Consider the following 14,939-nt stretch of genomic DNA (forward strand, 5'->3'; position numbering starts at 1 on the left):
GACTTGTGGTTTGTTTGTTTTAAAAAAAATAACTAGTTGAGACCCAGTTTGTTAATTAAAACAGGCTTTTACTGCACAAGACACAGGTTTGGCTGGTTTAAAGCTGCTGGACGGGACAAACAGGAGTGAAGTGACGCCGCCTGACAGAGATGGCGCTCTAACAGCAGTTAGTCACGTTAACGGGAAGGTTACGGACGAGTGACTTTGGTCACGTCAGATTCCCATCTGACTGACAGCTTTCATAAAGTCACTCATCTGTGTGTGTGTGTGTGCGCACGGCGACATTAAGCAACGCAATAGCGTCACACACCCAAACTTGGAAACAGTCAAGCTCACAAAGAGCAGTTTTAATCAGCTTTAGAGCTGTAAAATGTATTTCTTAGCATGTTAATTGATTAATCTGACTACAAACAGGAAGTGTTAATGCTCAAACTTTTTAGAACCCAGGCGTGCTGTGATCATCTGGACCGTGGCGGCGGAGACGTGGCTCCAGCCTCAGTCAGGGGGAACAGATGCTGCGGGTCTGGGCGGCGTTTCCATCGCCCCCCCCCCCCCCCCCCTCCTCCTGCCGGCTCTCAGTGCGGCTGGAACGTCTTGGCCAGGTCCTCCAGCAGAGAGAGCAGCTTCTGCTCCTCCAGAGCGGAGCTATGGGTCCAGGCCAGCGGCAGGTGGGTGGGCACCATCTTGCGGTCTGTGCACAAACACAGGTGGAGTCGTAAATAGGCGTAACACCCGGCCCCTAATGGGCTGGTGCACTCAAGCTGAAGGGTTTGCTCTGATAAAAGGCAATAAAGGCGCACTATCCATTATATTACAAACGTGTGAGTGAGTGTGTGTGCGTGTGTGTGCGTGCACTTTGTACTCTGTACTCTGACCCCCTCCCATCTTATTTACTCCGGTAAATTACACACACCGTGGTAGAAACGACCGCTGGGGTTCTTGGCGGCGGCCTCGGCTACGGCCAGCCAGACCGCGGTGTCGGCCCCCTGCTCCGGGGTCCTCAGGCTGTCCTTCATGGAGCGGTGGAAGTCTGGCATGCCGTTGGCGACCGCTGGGGGAGACGGACACGGAGGGGTGGCGGCGAAGCACAAGCGTTAGGTGGAACGCCAGACTTGGAAGAATCGCGTCTTGATGAAATACCTGGAGTGTCGACCCAGCCGGGGTGCATGACGGAGAAGTGGATGCTAGTGTGTGTCTTAGCCAGCTGCTCTGTCATCACCACCTGCTGCCTCTGCAGCACACACACACACACACACACACACACACACACACACACACACACACACGTGTGAGGCTAAAGAGTGGAGGATAAGGCGCCGCGGTGGCGTGAAAGCTCAACGGCCTCCTGTCTCGTACTTTGTGCTGGGCGTAGACCATGGCTCCGTCGTAGCGCCCTCTCTCGGACTGCAGGTTTCCTATCCTGAGCTTCTGCACCAACATCCCCCCTGATGACACGGTGATCTGAATGGAAGCACAGGTGGCGTCATACAGAAAACATCCGTCTTTACTCCCCTCTAGTCCCAATCAGAGATCCACAGTTTTGAGCCGGAGGACCGGACTCACCACTCTGGGGTCTGCACTCTTCTCCAGCAGGGGGATGAGACTCTTGGTGAGGATGTAAACTCCTAGTAGGGAAGAAAAAGAACTCTTCATCACCAGCCTCATCTTTCCCTCCCATCAGTCCTCCGACACTGACTCACCGAGGACGTTGGTGGCGAAGCTCTTCTCGAGCCCTTCGGCGTTCACGTCCCTCTGACTCATAATGGAGCCGGCGTTATTGATCTGCAGACATTTAAACGGGCAATTAGCTCGTGTGGGTCAGAAGTGCATTAAAGGGTGCAACAGAAGCCGTGTGACATGTAGAATCTGACTCACCAGCACATTGAGGGCCTTGTACTTTCTCTTAAAGGCCTCCGCAAATTCCCAAACCTTCTTGGTCTCCGACAGGTCCAGGATGTGGACATGGACTTCCTGTAATGACATTTAGAGTAATGAATGTTTGGTTTTGAAAAGGCCAGCTCAGACGAGGCGTTACCTTATTTCCCGTCTCTTTGACGATATCCGCTCTTGCCTCCTCCGCTTTGTCCTTGTTCCTGCAGACCATGTGGACCGTACCTCCTGCAATGTCAATTAAAATTGCATCTGTCTCACTAGGATCTTTGGTAGCGTTACTGCAGTGTGTGTGCCGTTTGAGAGACTGAACCCGGTGTTTTCTAATGTGCAAGACGCGCAGGAAGTCAAGGATTAGGAATATTACCCCTCTTGGCGATGGCCATGGCGGTGGCTTTCCCGATGCCACTGTTGGCTCCGGTGATCATGAAGGCTCGTCCAGCCATGGACACCTCCAGGTCCTTCTCCACAAACTGCTTGGAGGCGGACAGGAAGGCGTTCCTTCAGGGAAAAAGCATTCGAGGCAATTTAAGATGCTTCATTTAACACATCAGATGTGTGTGTGTGTGTGTGTGTGTGTGTGTGTGTGTGTGTGTGTGTGTGTGTTGTATGTCACACCCGTCACTGCTTTACAGTAACACAATGAAGACTAGAGAGTGCCTGGCATCATCTCAGAGATGAGAGCGGACGACAACAGGATGCGTTTGTGTGTGAGTGTGTGAGCTCGTGTGGCACCGGGGACTTCAATTCAGCTCATTGTCCTGGGTGCCATTGTCGCGGGCGGTTGATGGGGGAGATAAAGGGGACGGGGAGGGGGGGTACAACTGGAGCTAAATGGCTCGCTCTGTTCGATGGTGTCATGCAGAGAGATATTAGTGCAGGGTCAGAGCAGGTTGCCAGGCAGCTCTCTGGGGGAGCGATATCAGAACAAAGAGGAGATGGGGAAACACTTACAAAAGCACCTCTTCAGACAACCTGAAGCTCCAGGCAAACAGGCAGCGCGTGAGATTAGACTTTGAAGCGCTCGGAGCGGGTGAACGTCAGACAAGTTCATTGTCGGTACTGATCAAATTATGTTAAAAGGTGTGATCTAAGTGATAAGTGTGATCTAAGGGAGAGAGTCCCACACAAAAGTGCTTTTTCCTATATTGCATATTTAAGCAGATATTTTCAAATTCATAGGATGCACACACAGCTGAAGTTTGAATAATCATGCAATTCCCTAAAATTATTGTGAAATTGAAATTCGGAGCCTGTTCTTCCACACAAATGCTTAAAAAAAACCATGCTTTTTGCTAGCAAAAGTGTCTATTCGGGGCACCTCTGCAGCATCTAACAATAGAAATCCAATGAAGAAAACAAATGTGAAGAGTTTAAGTTATTTTTGAACAGAAAGCATTGAAGGATATTAATTAGTTAATTGTTACCTGGTGAACTCGGACAGTCCCTTCAGGAACCAGGCGGAGTTGCGGTACACAGACATGCTGCTGCTCTGGAAGCTTCTCGCTGCTCTCAGCGCTCTCCTCCGCTTTTACCCGGGGCAGAACCACGTGGAGCTCCACCGAATTACCATCAACTGGCGACAACTGCCCCGGCCACCCAGCGGCGGGAAGGGGGCATCTCTGCAGGGGCATCTATGACCGGCTGCAGCCTGTCTGCGGCTGGCACACGGATTCGAACGATTTACGCGAATATTCCGGTTGTTTGCCAGGATTCCCCCATACGTTTATTTATTATTATTTATTGTTACGGTATTACTGCGGAAGGTTTGGCTTTTGTGAAAAGAAGAACACTCGAAATATAGCAAATATACAATAAAACACCCGAAAAGTATAAGAATGCTAACAGTTAGCAACATATGTTACGCCTATCTCGCTAATTAGCGGTTTAACATAAAGACAACAAAAGCTTTGTGTGGGGGTTGAGACAGTTAATGGATTTTAATTTAAAGTTCAAAACACATCATCAAAACCAACAACTTTAAGAAAAAAGAAAACAAACCCAAACTTGAAACATCGGGACCTTAACGTAAATGTCCTGTTGTTGCGTTTGCGAAGTAAAGGCAATACAACTTAGATTTCCATTGACACACAATCGTGTGTGTCTTTTATTGAAACCACAACAAGAAGTAGGAAAAAATCAAATCAGAGCGGGAAAAACCACACCCCCGCCCCTCAACTCCCACGGTCCGTTAAAGGGGCCGTGCCAAATTACCCGACTTAGTTGTCGGCAAATAGCGCGAGCGAATGAGGAACTCATACATAGCAAAATGCTCAACAGGACTATGGCAATGGAACAGATATGAACAATGATGGTGAATTATGATATACAAGTGACCGCTACACATGCCCCCCCAGAATTCACCATCGCAAAGCAATAACAGTCAACGAGTCGGGGCTCGAACGGGCCGGCCAGACCGTGTGCGTCGAAGCGGTATTGGTGGTGCTAGAGGAGCAGGGGAAACAGGACGCGCAGGGCGGTCAGTGGCACTGACAGAGCTTTCAGGGATCTGTGTTCCTCTCAGAGGACTGGGCCGAGCGGGGGGGCGTCCACGCCGCGGGGGTACGGCTGTGGCAACTGGCTGACCAAGGTCCAAGTGAGCTGCCTTGAGGCGGTCTATCGTAACACGTTCAGGTCGGCCTCCCACGTCGAGCAGAAAATGCTTATCCCCGCTCTCCAAAACACGAAAAGGCCCATCATAAGGTGGCTGCAGCGGGCCTCGATGAGCATCATGGCGGATAAAAACATAGTCTGCCCTCTCCAAGGACGGTGGGACATGGGATGGTGGCAAACCATGCTGGGAAACAGGGATGGGTGCAAAAACCTTGGCAGCATCAAGGAGTGTTGCACGCTGTGCGCTCGCAGACCAAGGCGCTGTAGTGTTGGGGACAAACTCACCTGGCACCCGCAGTGGCTCTCCATACACCATCTCCGCCGAGGAACACTGCAGGTCATCTTTGGGGGCGGTGCGCAGCCCCAACAAGACCCAAGGAAGTCTGTCCACCCAGCTACTGTCCTTCAGAGACGCCCGAAGAGCAGCCTTCATGGAGCGGTGAAACCGCTCACACATGCCGTTGGCCTGTGGGTGGTATGCCGTTGTGTGATGCAGTTTCACCCCTAGGCTCTCCCCTACAGAAGTCCAGAGCTCAGAGGTGAATTGCGAGCCACGGTCAGATGAGATGTCAGCAGGGGGACCGAAACGGGCAACCCAAGTCCCAATAAACGCACGTGCCACCTCGGCCGAGGTAGCCGACTGCAGGGGCACCGCCTCCGGCCAGCGGGTGGTCCTGTCCACCATTGTGAGGAGGTAAGTGCAGCCGCGGGAAGGGGGAAAGGGCCCAACCAGGTCCACATGGACATGGTCGAAACGTCGCTCTGGCACCGGAAATGGGGCCAGCGGGGCCCTAGCATGGCACTGTACCTTTGAGCGCTGGCATGCGACGCACATGGCAGCCCAATCCCTGACGTCCTTTCTGAGCCCATGCCAAACAAATTTAGCAGCCACAAGACGTTGAGAAGCCTTCCTCCCCGGATGGGAGAGGTTGTGGACTGAATCAAACACACGCCGCCTCCAAACCGTGGGCACAACAGGGCGTAGCTGACCGGTACTGACGTCACAGAGAAGCGTGACACCAGTGCTCCCAAAAGGAACCTCGCGCAGCTGCAGCCCCGTGGCTGCAGACTTTAGAGCTTGGACATCACTGTCTGTGGTTTGGTCCACTGCCATCTGTCCGTAGTCAAGTCCCACATGGACAGCGCCTGTGACGGCCCGGGAGAGGCAGTCCGCAACGACATTGGTCTTACCAGCCAGGTGTTTAATGTCCGTGGTGAACTCGGAGATGTAGGAAAGGTGCCTCTGCTGCCGAGCCGACCATGGTTCTGCCGTCTTTGCCATCGCGAAGGTGAGGGGCTTGTGATCCACAAAGGCAGTGAAAGACCTGCCCTCAAGCAGAGGACGGAAATGGCGAATGGCCAGGTAGAGGCCAAGGAGCTCACGGTCAAACGTGCTGTACTTCCGCTCATTGGGTCGTAGCTGCCTACTAAAAAAGGCCAGGGGTTGCCAAGCACCTTCTACCCATTGTTCATGCACCGCACCCACTGCGTAATCCGAGGCATCCGTGGTGATTGAGATTGGCGCGTCAGGCAATGGGTGTGCCAACAGTGTAGCATTGGCCAGAGCAGCCTTAACGTTCTCGAATGCACGCTGTCGCACGTCGGACCAGTCAACCATGTGCTTGGGAACCGCCCCTTTCAAACAGTCATACAGTGGCCGCATGAGGTTCGCTGCCCGGGGGAGGAAACGGTGGTAAAAATTCACCATACCCAGGAACTCCTGGAGCGCCTTGACCGTGACTGGGCGGGGAAAGCTCGCGATGGCCTCCACCTTTTCCGGCAGGGGAACTGCTCCGTACCGTGTCACGTGATGGCCCAGGAAGTCGATGGTAGACAGTCCAAACTGGCACTTCGCCGGGTTTATGATGAGCCCATGCTGGTTGAGGCGCTGGAAAAGAGCCCTGAGGTGTGCCACGTGCTCAGCCTGAGACGTGCTTGCGACAAGGATGTCATCCAAGTACACAAATAGGAATGGCAGGTCGCGTAGGACGGAGTCCATCAGGCGCTGAAAAGTCTGTGCTGCACTTTTAAGACCAAAAGGCATCCGTAAAAACTCAAACAGGCCGAACGGGGTGATTACCGCTGTCTTGGGGACATCGGCAGGGTGGACTGGTACCTGGTGGTAGCCGCGGACAAGGTCCACCTTCGAAAAGACCGTTTTCCCAGCCAGATGCGCGGAAAAATCTTGTATGTGCGGGACAGGGTAACGGTCCGGGGTGGTGGCATCGTTGAGCCTGCGGTAATCGCCACATGGCCGCCAACCCCCACCCGGCTTCTCCACCATGTGCAGAGGTGATGCCCAAGGGCTCTTGGAGCGGCGAATGATGCCCAGGCGTTCCATTGTCTCGAACTCCGCTCGAGCAATGGAGAGCTTGGCCGGGTCCAGACGCCTGGCCCGAGCGTGCACAGGGGCGCCTGTGGTGGCGATGTGGTGTTCCACACCATGCTTGGCCGTGGCAGATGAAAACGTGGGCTGAGTCAGAGCAGGAAACTCGGTGAGGAGGCGAAGGAAAATGTCTGCAGTGGGGAGCATGCTGGAAAGCCTGACTGAGTCTGTAACACCAAGAGTGCATTCATACGAACAGAAAGTGACTGCATCCACAAGGCGTCTATTTTTGACATCAACCAGAAGTCCAAAAGCGCAGAGGAAGTCTGCACCAATCAGTGGCACAGTCACCTTGGCAGTCACAAAGTTCCATCCAAAACGCTGTCCACCAAAACACAACTCCACATACCTCACCCCATACGTGCGGATGGGGCTGCCGTTCGCTGCTTCCATAGGGGGCCCATGGGACTCGGACAGCATGTCCAACTTCGACGCTGGCAGGACACTCCTCTGAGCACCTGTGTCACAGAGGAACCGTCGTCTGGAGAGAGAGTCCTGGATGAACAGCAGCCTGCCAGTTTGGCCGACGCTCATGGCTACTGCTGAGCGCCGGCCCTGGCGTTTCCCTGCGGAGGTGGGCCGGTGAAACTGCATGGAGGGCGGCACCGCCTGGCTTTGACCCCAAACCGTGCATGGAAAAAGCACAGCCCAGAAACCTGTTGATGCCGAGGAGCCGCTGCGGCAGCTGTGAAAGCGGGAGCGTCAACCACAGGACCGTCTGCGCCAGCCGGGAGGAACGCAGCCACATAGGTCGGTTGGGAGGCGAGGAAGAATTTATCCGCCTCAGCAGCAAGCGCACGGCAGTCCGAGATTGCTGTGTTGGCCAAAGCAGCCCGCACTTGGGGAGGCAGCAGTCGCAGGAAAAGCTGGATGAAGAGAAAATCGGGCTTGTGTTCACCCAAAAGATCTAACATTTTGTCCATTAGTTCGGAAGGCTTGGAATCACCCAGCCCCTGCAAAGAGAAAAGGCGGCTAGCCCTCTCTGCGTCGGAAAGTTCGAACGTTCGTAAGAGGTGAGCCTTCAAAATGCCATACTTGTTCTCCGGCGGTGGCTGTTTAAGAATGCCTACCACTCTGGATGCCGTAGCACTCCCAAGTGCAGAAACCACATAATAATATTTGGTCTCATCCGCGGTGATTTCTCGCAGCGCGAACTGTGCCTCCGCTTGAGCAAACCACGCAGTCGCCGAAGTCTCCCAAAACTCCGGCAGCTTCAATGAAACTGCATTCGTCGCCATGGTCGAAAATAAAAGTCACTGAATGATACGTCCAGCGAGAGTCGGGGTCACCAGTGTTGCGTTTGCGAAGTAAAGGCAATACAACTTAGATTTCCATTGACACACAATCGTGTGTGTCTTTTATTGAAACCACAACAAGAAGTAGGAAAAAATCAAATCAGAGCGGGAAAAACCACACCCCCGCCCCTCAACTCCCACGGTCCGTTAAAGGGGCCGTGCCAAATTACCCGACTTAGTTGTCGGCAAATAGCGCGAGCGAATGAGGAACTCATACATAGCAAAATGCTCAACAGGACTATGGCAATGGAACAGATATGAACAATGATGGTGAATTATGATATACAAGTGACCGCTACACTGTCCACTAAAATCAGCGACACAGTGACTTAAATGCTCGTTATAAAATTGGATTTTTACTTTCAGTATTTCTTCATTATTGAATGAACGTGGTGATTCCTTCTATAAATCCCACTGTCGACTCTGTCCGCTCGATATTGGGACCCTTAAACACGCCACAGGACGCTTGATTGGCAGGATCTATACATGCCCACATATATCGCATATGGGAGCACCAGCGCCGGGCCGGACCTGCCCTGCTTCACCTGTCTGTATCCGGTGCCCCCCGCAGCCAATCGCCGGGGCAGCCGGAGCGCAGCGGGGCGCGGCTGCAGGGAAGGTGCGAGCGCACTGATTTCTGGGAGAAGGACCAACCGTGTCGTCACGGCTGGCAACGCACGCGGGCTGGTAAAATAAGCGAGGATTCTGGGATAAAGGTGCACCGCAAGTTTTGGAAGGACTCCTCTGTGTGACAAAATGGTACGTGGTTGACCTTGTTGCGCTATAGACGCGTTATAATCCGCAGACGTAGCGCAGCGCCATCAGTGGCTTCCTCGATCAAAGGTCACGTGTCCTTTCCTACCCCGAGACGGCGAAATAACGTTATAGGCAGCATTGTTAGATTCACCGAACTGTTCACGGATGTCTTTAAAGGTGATGAAAAATCCAGGTGTGGTGTTTGGAACAGGTCTCTGGTGTGAGCAGGTGCATCCCTGCTCCTGTGCACATTATCCTCCGCAGTAATAATAAAGGTTGAGGGGAAAGCGATCCTCTGTCTTCTGCTCCCGTCCTCCCCAGATGCAATTCCTGTTGCTGTTCAGCCGGCAGGGCAAGCTGCGCTTGCAGAAATGGTTCACGCCACTGACGGAGCGGGAGAAGAAGAAGGTGACCCGGGACATGATGATGCTGGTGCTGGGCCGTCCGCCGCGCTCCTCCAACTTCCTCCAGTGGAGGGACATGAAGATCGTTTACAGGAGGTGCGATGTTTTATTTTTCACAGAGAAAAGCCGAGGCCGGTTATGCGTCTGTGTGACAGGGAGATAACAACAGGTTAATAACAGGCAGGCAGAGTGAAGGGCAGGCTGGACCACAGATGGACCCATGATAGAGATAAAGGGAAGAGCAAATCCTCCTTTTTTATGATCTTGTCTTATGAGGTTGCCATAAAATGGGGGTGGAAAAAAACACAGCAACAGAACGGCAAAACAAATGCAGTATATTAATGTAATAAAACAGGTAAATGCTCATTTTCTTGTGTGCTTGGCCTCTCTGATCCTGCAGGTACGCCAGTTTGTATTTCTGCACAGGTCTGGACGACCATGACAACGAGCTGCTCGCCCTGGAAGTGCTGCACAGATACGTCGAGTTGCTGGACAAGTACTTTGGAAATGTGAGCGTTCTCAAACATCAGGAAGCAAAGATGTGCTCCCGGTTGGTGGCGGTAAACGTACACCAGAGGACTGGATGTGTTTTATGTGCATTAATTCCACCACAGTCATTAGCATGCTGCTAGTAATGGCCCCCAATGCTCAGAGGAGGCTTTTTAAATGGTTTTTGAACCAAGGTGAACTTGTGTCTAGACAAAAGAGCATTTGGTCGGGCTGACAGTGATGTCAGGTGAAAAGGTCTGGCTCACAGTCGGCGTTCCAGATCATCCCGAACGCGTTAGCCGAGGCCATTCCCAGGCTTTGTTCAGACCAGATAACAGAGGAGCTGTAAACTCATAAATTAAAATGTATATCTGCTTTGATGGGATTCACGATTAATAAACGCAGAGTTTTTTTTTAATTGTAGCATTGATGTAAGGAAGGTTTGGACAGTAATCCCTTTATTCCCCTCCAAATAGTGTACATTTACCAGTACAGCTCCACCTGGTGTCCACATGGCGCCACTGCACCGCAACCTCCTGTGACCCTCCCTGTTTTACAAAACAAACTATTCCCTGGGTGGAACTGTCTTACACTCTGCATATGTTGTTAGAGAATTCTGTGTAATGATTGATAAAATGTAAATCCAGCAAGATATAACAAGCTCATGACTGAAGGCAGCAGTTTTTTTTTTACATTTAAGGATTGAAAATGAGTCAGCGAAGTGTCATTTTAGGTCTTCTGTAATGAGTGGTGTTGTGATCCATTCAGGTGTGTGAGCTGGACATCATTTTTAACTTTGAGAAGGCCTACTTCATTCTGGATGAATTCCTAATGGGAGGAGAAGTTCAGGAAACCTCCAAATTAGCTGTGGCGTTGTCTATGGAGGACGCCGACACACTGCAGGAGGTACTTCAGGGTCCTTTGCTTGTGTTGTTGCTGAACATCTGCAACGTGTCTCTGTGTCTCTATTCTTACCACAGACGATGGAGGAGTACATGAGCAAACCTGCCTACTGAGGATCCCAGGATGGTTCATTGGCAACTTGCGCTGCCTCGTTTGGGCACTCTTGTTTTTGGATTTGTTGGTTCATTCGTCGCTGTTCTTTTCCTTGTTAAAGTGCCTTTTAAGCCTCGGTCACAAATCTCAGGGTTTAACACTGCTCAGTTCTAAACATGTGTAATGTATAAAGGTTCAGCAGAGGCCAGTTCATTCAGAAAAGGAGCGGTGGGGAAATAAAGAAAGACTACACAGTAAGGAAAAATAAAGTCAATGCTTTATTAACACGAGGTTTGTCACAAATTACCACTTTTCTGAAAAATGAAAAACAAAAAAACCCAAAACAGCAGTAAGGTCCAACACTGATTGTGTGTGTGTGTGTGCGTGTGTGTGTGTGTGTGATGAAACGAGAGGCTGATCTGTCACATGTACAGGTTGTTTAGTGTTAAGGAACATTTAAAAAAACAGAGCTACAATGTTAGCCTGAACACATATTTCTGCTAATAAAACGTTTGTAAACCTACAGAATAACTTGAATTCACTGTGTGTTTTCTTTAAAATACTTTCTCCCCTCCGCCATCGGCCAAAATGCATCTTTTACGCATCGATCTACGGCTGATTAAATTCCGCCGTTGGTTTTGGCATCGGCGCCGCTGTCGTCGTCCTCCGGGTCGAGGAAGCTCAGCAGCTTCATCACCTCCTCGCTGTCGAGGCCCTGCGCCTGCGTCCCGCCGCCCCTCTCCTCGTCCTCCGACTGTCTCTTTTCATTCAGGCTTTTGTCTGAGTCCATCTGGTCCAAGTAATCCTGCACGGCCTGCTCCAAAGAGTCCGTCAGGCTCCGCCCGTCGTCACGCTTCTGGCCGGCCTTGTTGTTGCGGTGCGTGGGCTGGGGGAACTGTGCCAGCATCTGAGCCGCCAGATAAGCAGCCAGTTCATCCTCGTCGGCGCCGTCATCATAGCTGCCCTTTGATGTGCCGGGACGCCGCTGCTGCGTGGGAGAGGGTTCCCCCAGACGCCCCGCGGGCCGAGCGCGGAGTCGTGACAGCGAGCTTCTGTACTGCTGCTCCTTCCTGAGCGGCGCTCGGCTGTCGCCGCCCCGCAGCCCCAGGATGTTCAGCACCTGCTCCGTTCTCTGCTCCTCGGGGGTCTTTTGTCTGCTGTGGAAGCGCCTGTTGTAAAACGGGGCTTCGGGAATCTTCTGCTTCTTCCTGGAGAACATCTGGGAGAGCCTGTCCTGCGCTCTGGATGATTTGCCGGTCTTGCTCGGCTTGTTCGGGTTTGCCATTTCTCCCGTGTTCAGCATGTCCAGCAGGTTCTCGGGTGGGATCTGGTACTTCTGGGAGATGTGGAGGAGCTGGTAGACGGCCCGTGGGTCGATGCCGTCTCTGTACTGCCACTGCGCCGCTCTCCTCTCGGCCCTCTCCAGCTCTTCTTCCTCCAGCTCTCGTTTCTGCTCCTCCTCTGTTTTCTCCAGCACTTTCAGGAGGTAATAGTCCACCATGTTGGCGACATCGTCCGGATCGTCTGACCTTTTCGCGGGGAAGCTTCCACCGTCTTCCTCCTCTTCGTCTTCATCAGCGTGCTCCTCGCCATCGTTGATGTAATCAAGCCCTCTGCCGGCCTCCGGTTTGTCGCCCTCCTCCCCCTCCTCCTCCTCCTGCTCTGCCAGCGAACGCCACTCCGCAGCATCCCCCCCTGCACTGTCGTAGGCCACATTCCTCACATCGAACATGTCGCCGTCACCATCCTCTTCCTCATCTTCCTCCGCCTCGTCCTCCTCGTCCTGGCGTTTGTTTACAGACTTGGCGCTGGTCAGCTTGTCCAGTTCATCAAACACGGACTGCAGGGTTGCCAGGTTCTGGGGGGTGTACTTCTCCTCTACATTCTCATTGGTGCGTTTGAAGGGGCTCTCTTGCTCCAGATCAGGGTCCTCATCTTCCTCATCTCTCTCGCCCTCCTCCTCATCCTCAAACATCAGCGGCAGCTTCTCGTGAGGCCTGATGCCGCGCTGCTTCTGCTGTGCCCTGGGGTAGGCGCCCTCCTGTGGCTCTTCAACACCGGGCCGGAGCAACAGGGGATTGGCTGCTTTGTCTGTCTGCTGGAGAGTGCTGAGCACAGCCTGCAGCAGCTCTTCGCTCTTATCCTCCCTTTCCTCTCCCTCGTCCTCGCCGTCGCTCTGCACGGGCTTAGAGGCCAGCCTCAGCACGGCGCGCAGCTTCTCTGCGTCGCCCACGTGTCCGACATCGAAGCGTGCGGGGAAAGAGGGGTGCTGCTGAGCGCTGGTCCTCTGATGGAGGCTCTCTATGTACTGCAGAGCCTTGAGCATGTCGGCGTTGGGAGTCAGGCGGCCCGGGTTCTCCCTGTCGGAGTCCGCCTCGCTCCCCCGCAGCCTGTGCTCTCTGAGAGAAGACCCACGAACACCACAGAGGCCGAGGGAGAGGATTAAGAGAAGGTGGGCAAAACCAAGGAAGAGGGCTTTGTCCGCCGCGAAGGTCTTGATGACTGACAGCATGTTGACACCTGTAAGGGAGGGACAGAGCGGCGTGCGTCAGTACTGCTGTTACATAGGAGCCGGGAGAGCCGAGAAGAGCCTCCCTCCTCCTGCTGGCCGCCTGTTGCTGGTATCAGACCCATACTGGGACCCAGTTTACAGCGGCACTAATACCAGCAGATGCAGCTCTTGTGAAAATCTCATTAGTCTTCAAATTGCTGCTCTCCGTGAGCCACGGCTCTGTTGTCAAGGTAACCCACTAAGGTTGATGTTCCAATAGAATCTAACCCGTAACCGCAGGAAAACATTTAAAATCAATTCTTTTCCGACCACCTTCAGGCAATTTGCGGGGCGCTGAAGCTTCTTAGTGTCACACATGAGTGGAAAACACGCTTGCTTGGGAAATTCATTCAAAATTCACGCAACTGCCAAGTTTTAATTCCGAAATTCAAATTATAGACGACGGCCCAACGGTGTGTTTTCGTTTTCTGACGCCTCGCGCGAATTTTAAATTTTTTTTTTTCGTCTTTAATTGAAACAACTTTCGGGAGCGTTAAATGTTCCCGGAATTCAGAGGTGAGATGGGAACAAAGAGCCCAGAAATGGCGAAAAGCCCCCGTCGCCTCTCAACATCTGTGCGAGTGCATCAGGTTGATCAAAGGAAAGAGGGAAGCCTTTGAAGTCAAATAAAAGCCCCCTTCTCACGCGACGAATGGATTAAGACTCACGTGATCTGATGGTAGTTAGAATCTTACCTTTGTAGTTTAGTTTCCGTCGAGCGTCGCAAGTGATCTGATCATGTCTCTCACGCGCTGGAGGTCTGGTTTCAGCACGACGGACAGCTCCTCGCGCTATAAGAGGAACCACCTGACTAGTGCGTCACAGCGCGAGGGAATACGCAATACAGGCGCGCGAGCACGACATTAACACACACACTGGATTACGTGCACGGTAAGCGCGGGCGTTTCATAATAATAATAATAATATGATGATGATAATTAAACGAAGCACAGTCATGAACACATTTATGTAAACTTATTAAACTTCCACTCTGGTTACGGGGAAATGGCGGAGTTCATGCTTTTGTCATTATTTTGTCGTGATGTATATTATGGGATGTATGCGTGGCGTATATATAGGGTGATTATTAAACACTGCACTAGCCATTTCTGGAGGGTTCTGGGGCTGCAGGGCGCTGTTTGCTGCGCTGCTGCAGAACCGGAGCTGTTAGAAAGTCCGCTGATGACTCACATACGGGACCGAGAAGGGGCGGGGTGACAGACTGCAGAGGTGTGCGTGTGTGCGCGCGCGCACGTGTGTGAGAGATAGAGAGAGGGAGCGGAGGGGGGGGGGGGGCGACTGCGGTTTCTATTTTGAGCTGCCTGTCAAATTGTGTGCGCGTGTGGGGGTGCGCGCGGGCGTGCGCGCGCTTGTGATTTCATTCATAAATCCCTCTCGTCGGTGTTTGATGCGGGTTCAGGCGGGCCTGCGAGCACCTGCGTGTTTGATCTTCAGCAGCTCTGAGTGGATCCTCAGGATCTGGGTTTCTGTCCACCTGCTCCAGAGCTCTTAGACACTGAATGAGAAAAAAAAGATCAAAATCAAACTCCCTCGTGACT

General features: G+C 52.5%; 3 protein-coding genes across 3 annotated transcripts; 1 reads left to right on the forward strand and 2 right to left on the reverse strand.

Annotated features, from left to right (window-relative positions):
* Positions 1-47: 47 nt before the first annotated feature.
* Positions 48-3,471, reverse strand: dhrs12la (dehydrogenase/reductase 12-like a). Its single transcript, XM_011608771.2, has 10 exons — positions 3,318-3,471; positions 2,258-2,391; positions 2,036-2,118; positions 1,876-1,971; positions 1,701-1,782; positions 1,564-1,625; positions 1,357-1,461; positions 1,141-1,231; positions 914-1,051; positions 48-691 (listed from the first exon to the last, which is right to left on the reverse strand). The coding sequence occupies exons 1-10, from the start codon at positions 3,371-3,373 to the stop codon at positions 576-578; spliced, it is 963 nt and encodes a 320-aa protein (XP_011607073.1). The 5' UTR covers positions 3,374-3,471; the 3' UTR covers positions 48-575.
* A 5,266-nt stretch (positions 3,472-8,737) lies between these two features.
* Positions 8,738-11,355, forward strand: ap1s3a (adaptor related protein complex 1 subunit sigma 3a). Its single transcript, XM_029844264.1, has 5 exons — positions 8,738-8,943; positions 9,262-9,440; positions 9,745-9,853; positions 10,602-10,739; positions 10,814-11,355. The coding sequence occupies exons 1-5, from the start codon at positions 8,941-8,943 to the stop codon at positions 10,847-10,849; spliced, it is 465 nt and encodes a 154-aa protein (XP_029700124.1). The 5' UTR covers positions 8,738-8,940; the 3' UTR covers positions 10,850-11,355.
* scg2a (secretogranin II a) lies at positions 11,095-14,846 on the reverse strand. The gene is made up of 3 exons (XM_003968776.3): positions 14,817-14,846; positions 14,076-14,171; positions 11,095-13,349 (listed from the first exon to the last, which is right to left on the reverse strand). The coding sequence occupies exon 3, from the start codon at positions 13,339-13,341 to the stop codon at positions 11,449-11,451; it is 1,893 nt and encodes a 630-aa protein (XP_003968825.3). The 5' UTR covers positions 13,342-13,349; positions 14,076-14,171; positions 14,817-14,846; the 3' UTR covers positions 11,095-11,448.
* Between the last annotated feature and the right edge of the window lie 93 nt (positions 14,847-14,939).

The sequence above is a fragment of the Takifugu rubripes genome, chromosome 11 (assembly GCF_901000725.2).
Source record: "Takifugu rubripes chromosome 11, fTakRub1.2, whole genome shotgun sequence".
NCBI classification, from domain to species: Eukaryota; Metazoa; Chordata; class Actinopteri; order Tetraodontiformes; family Tetraodontidae; genus Takifugu; species Takifugu rubripes.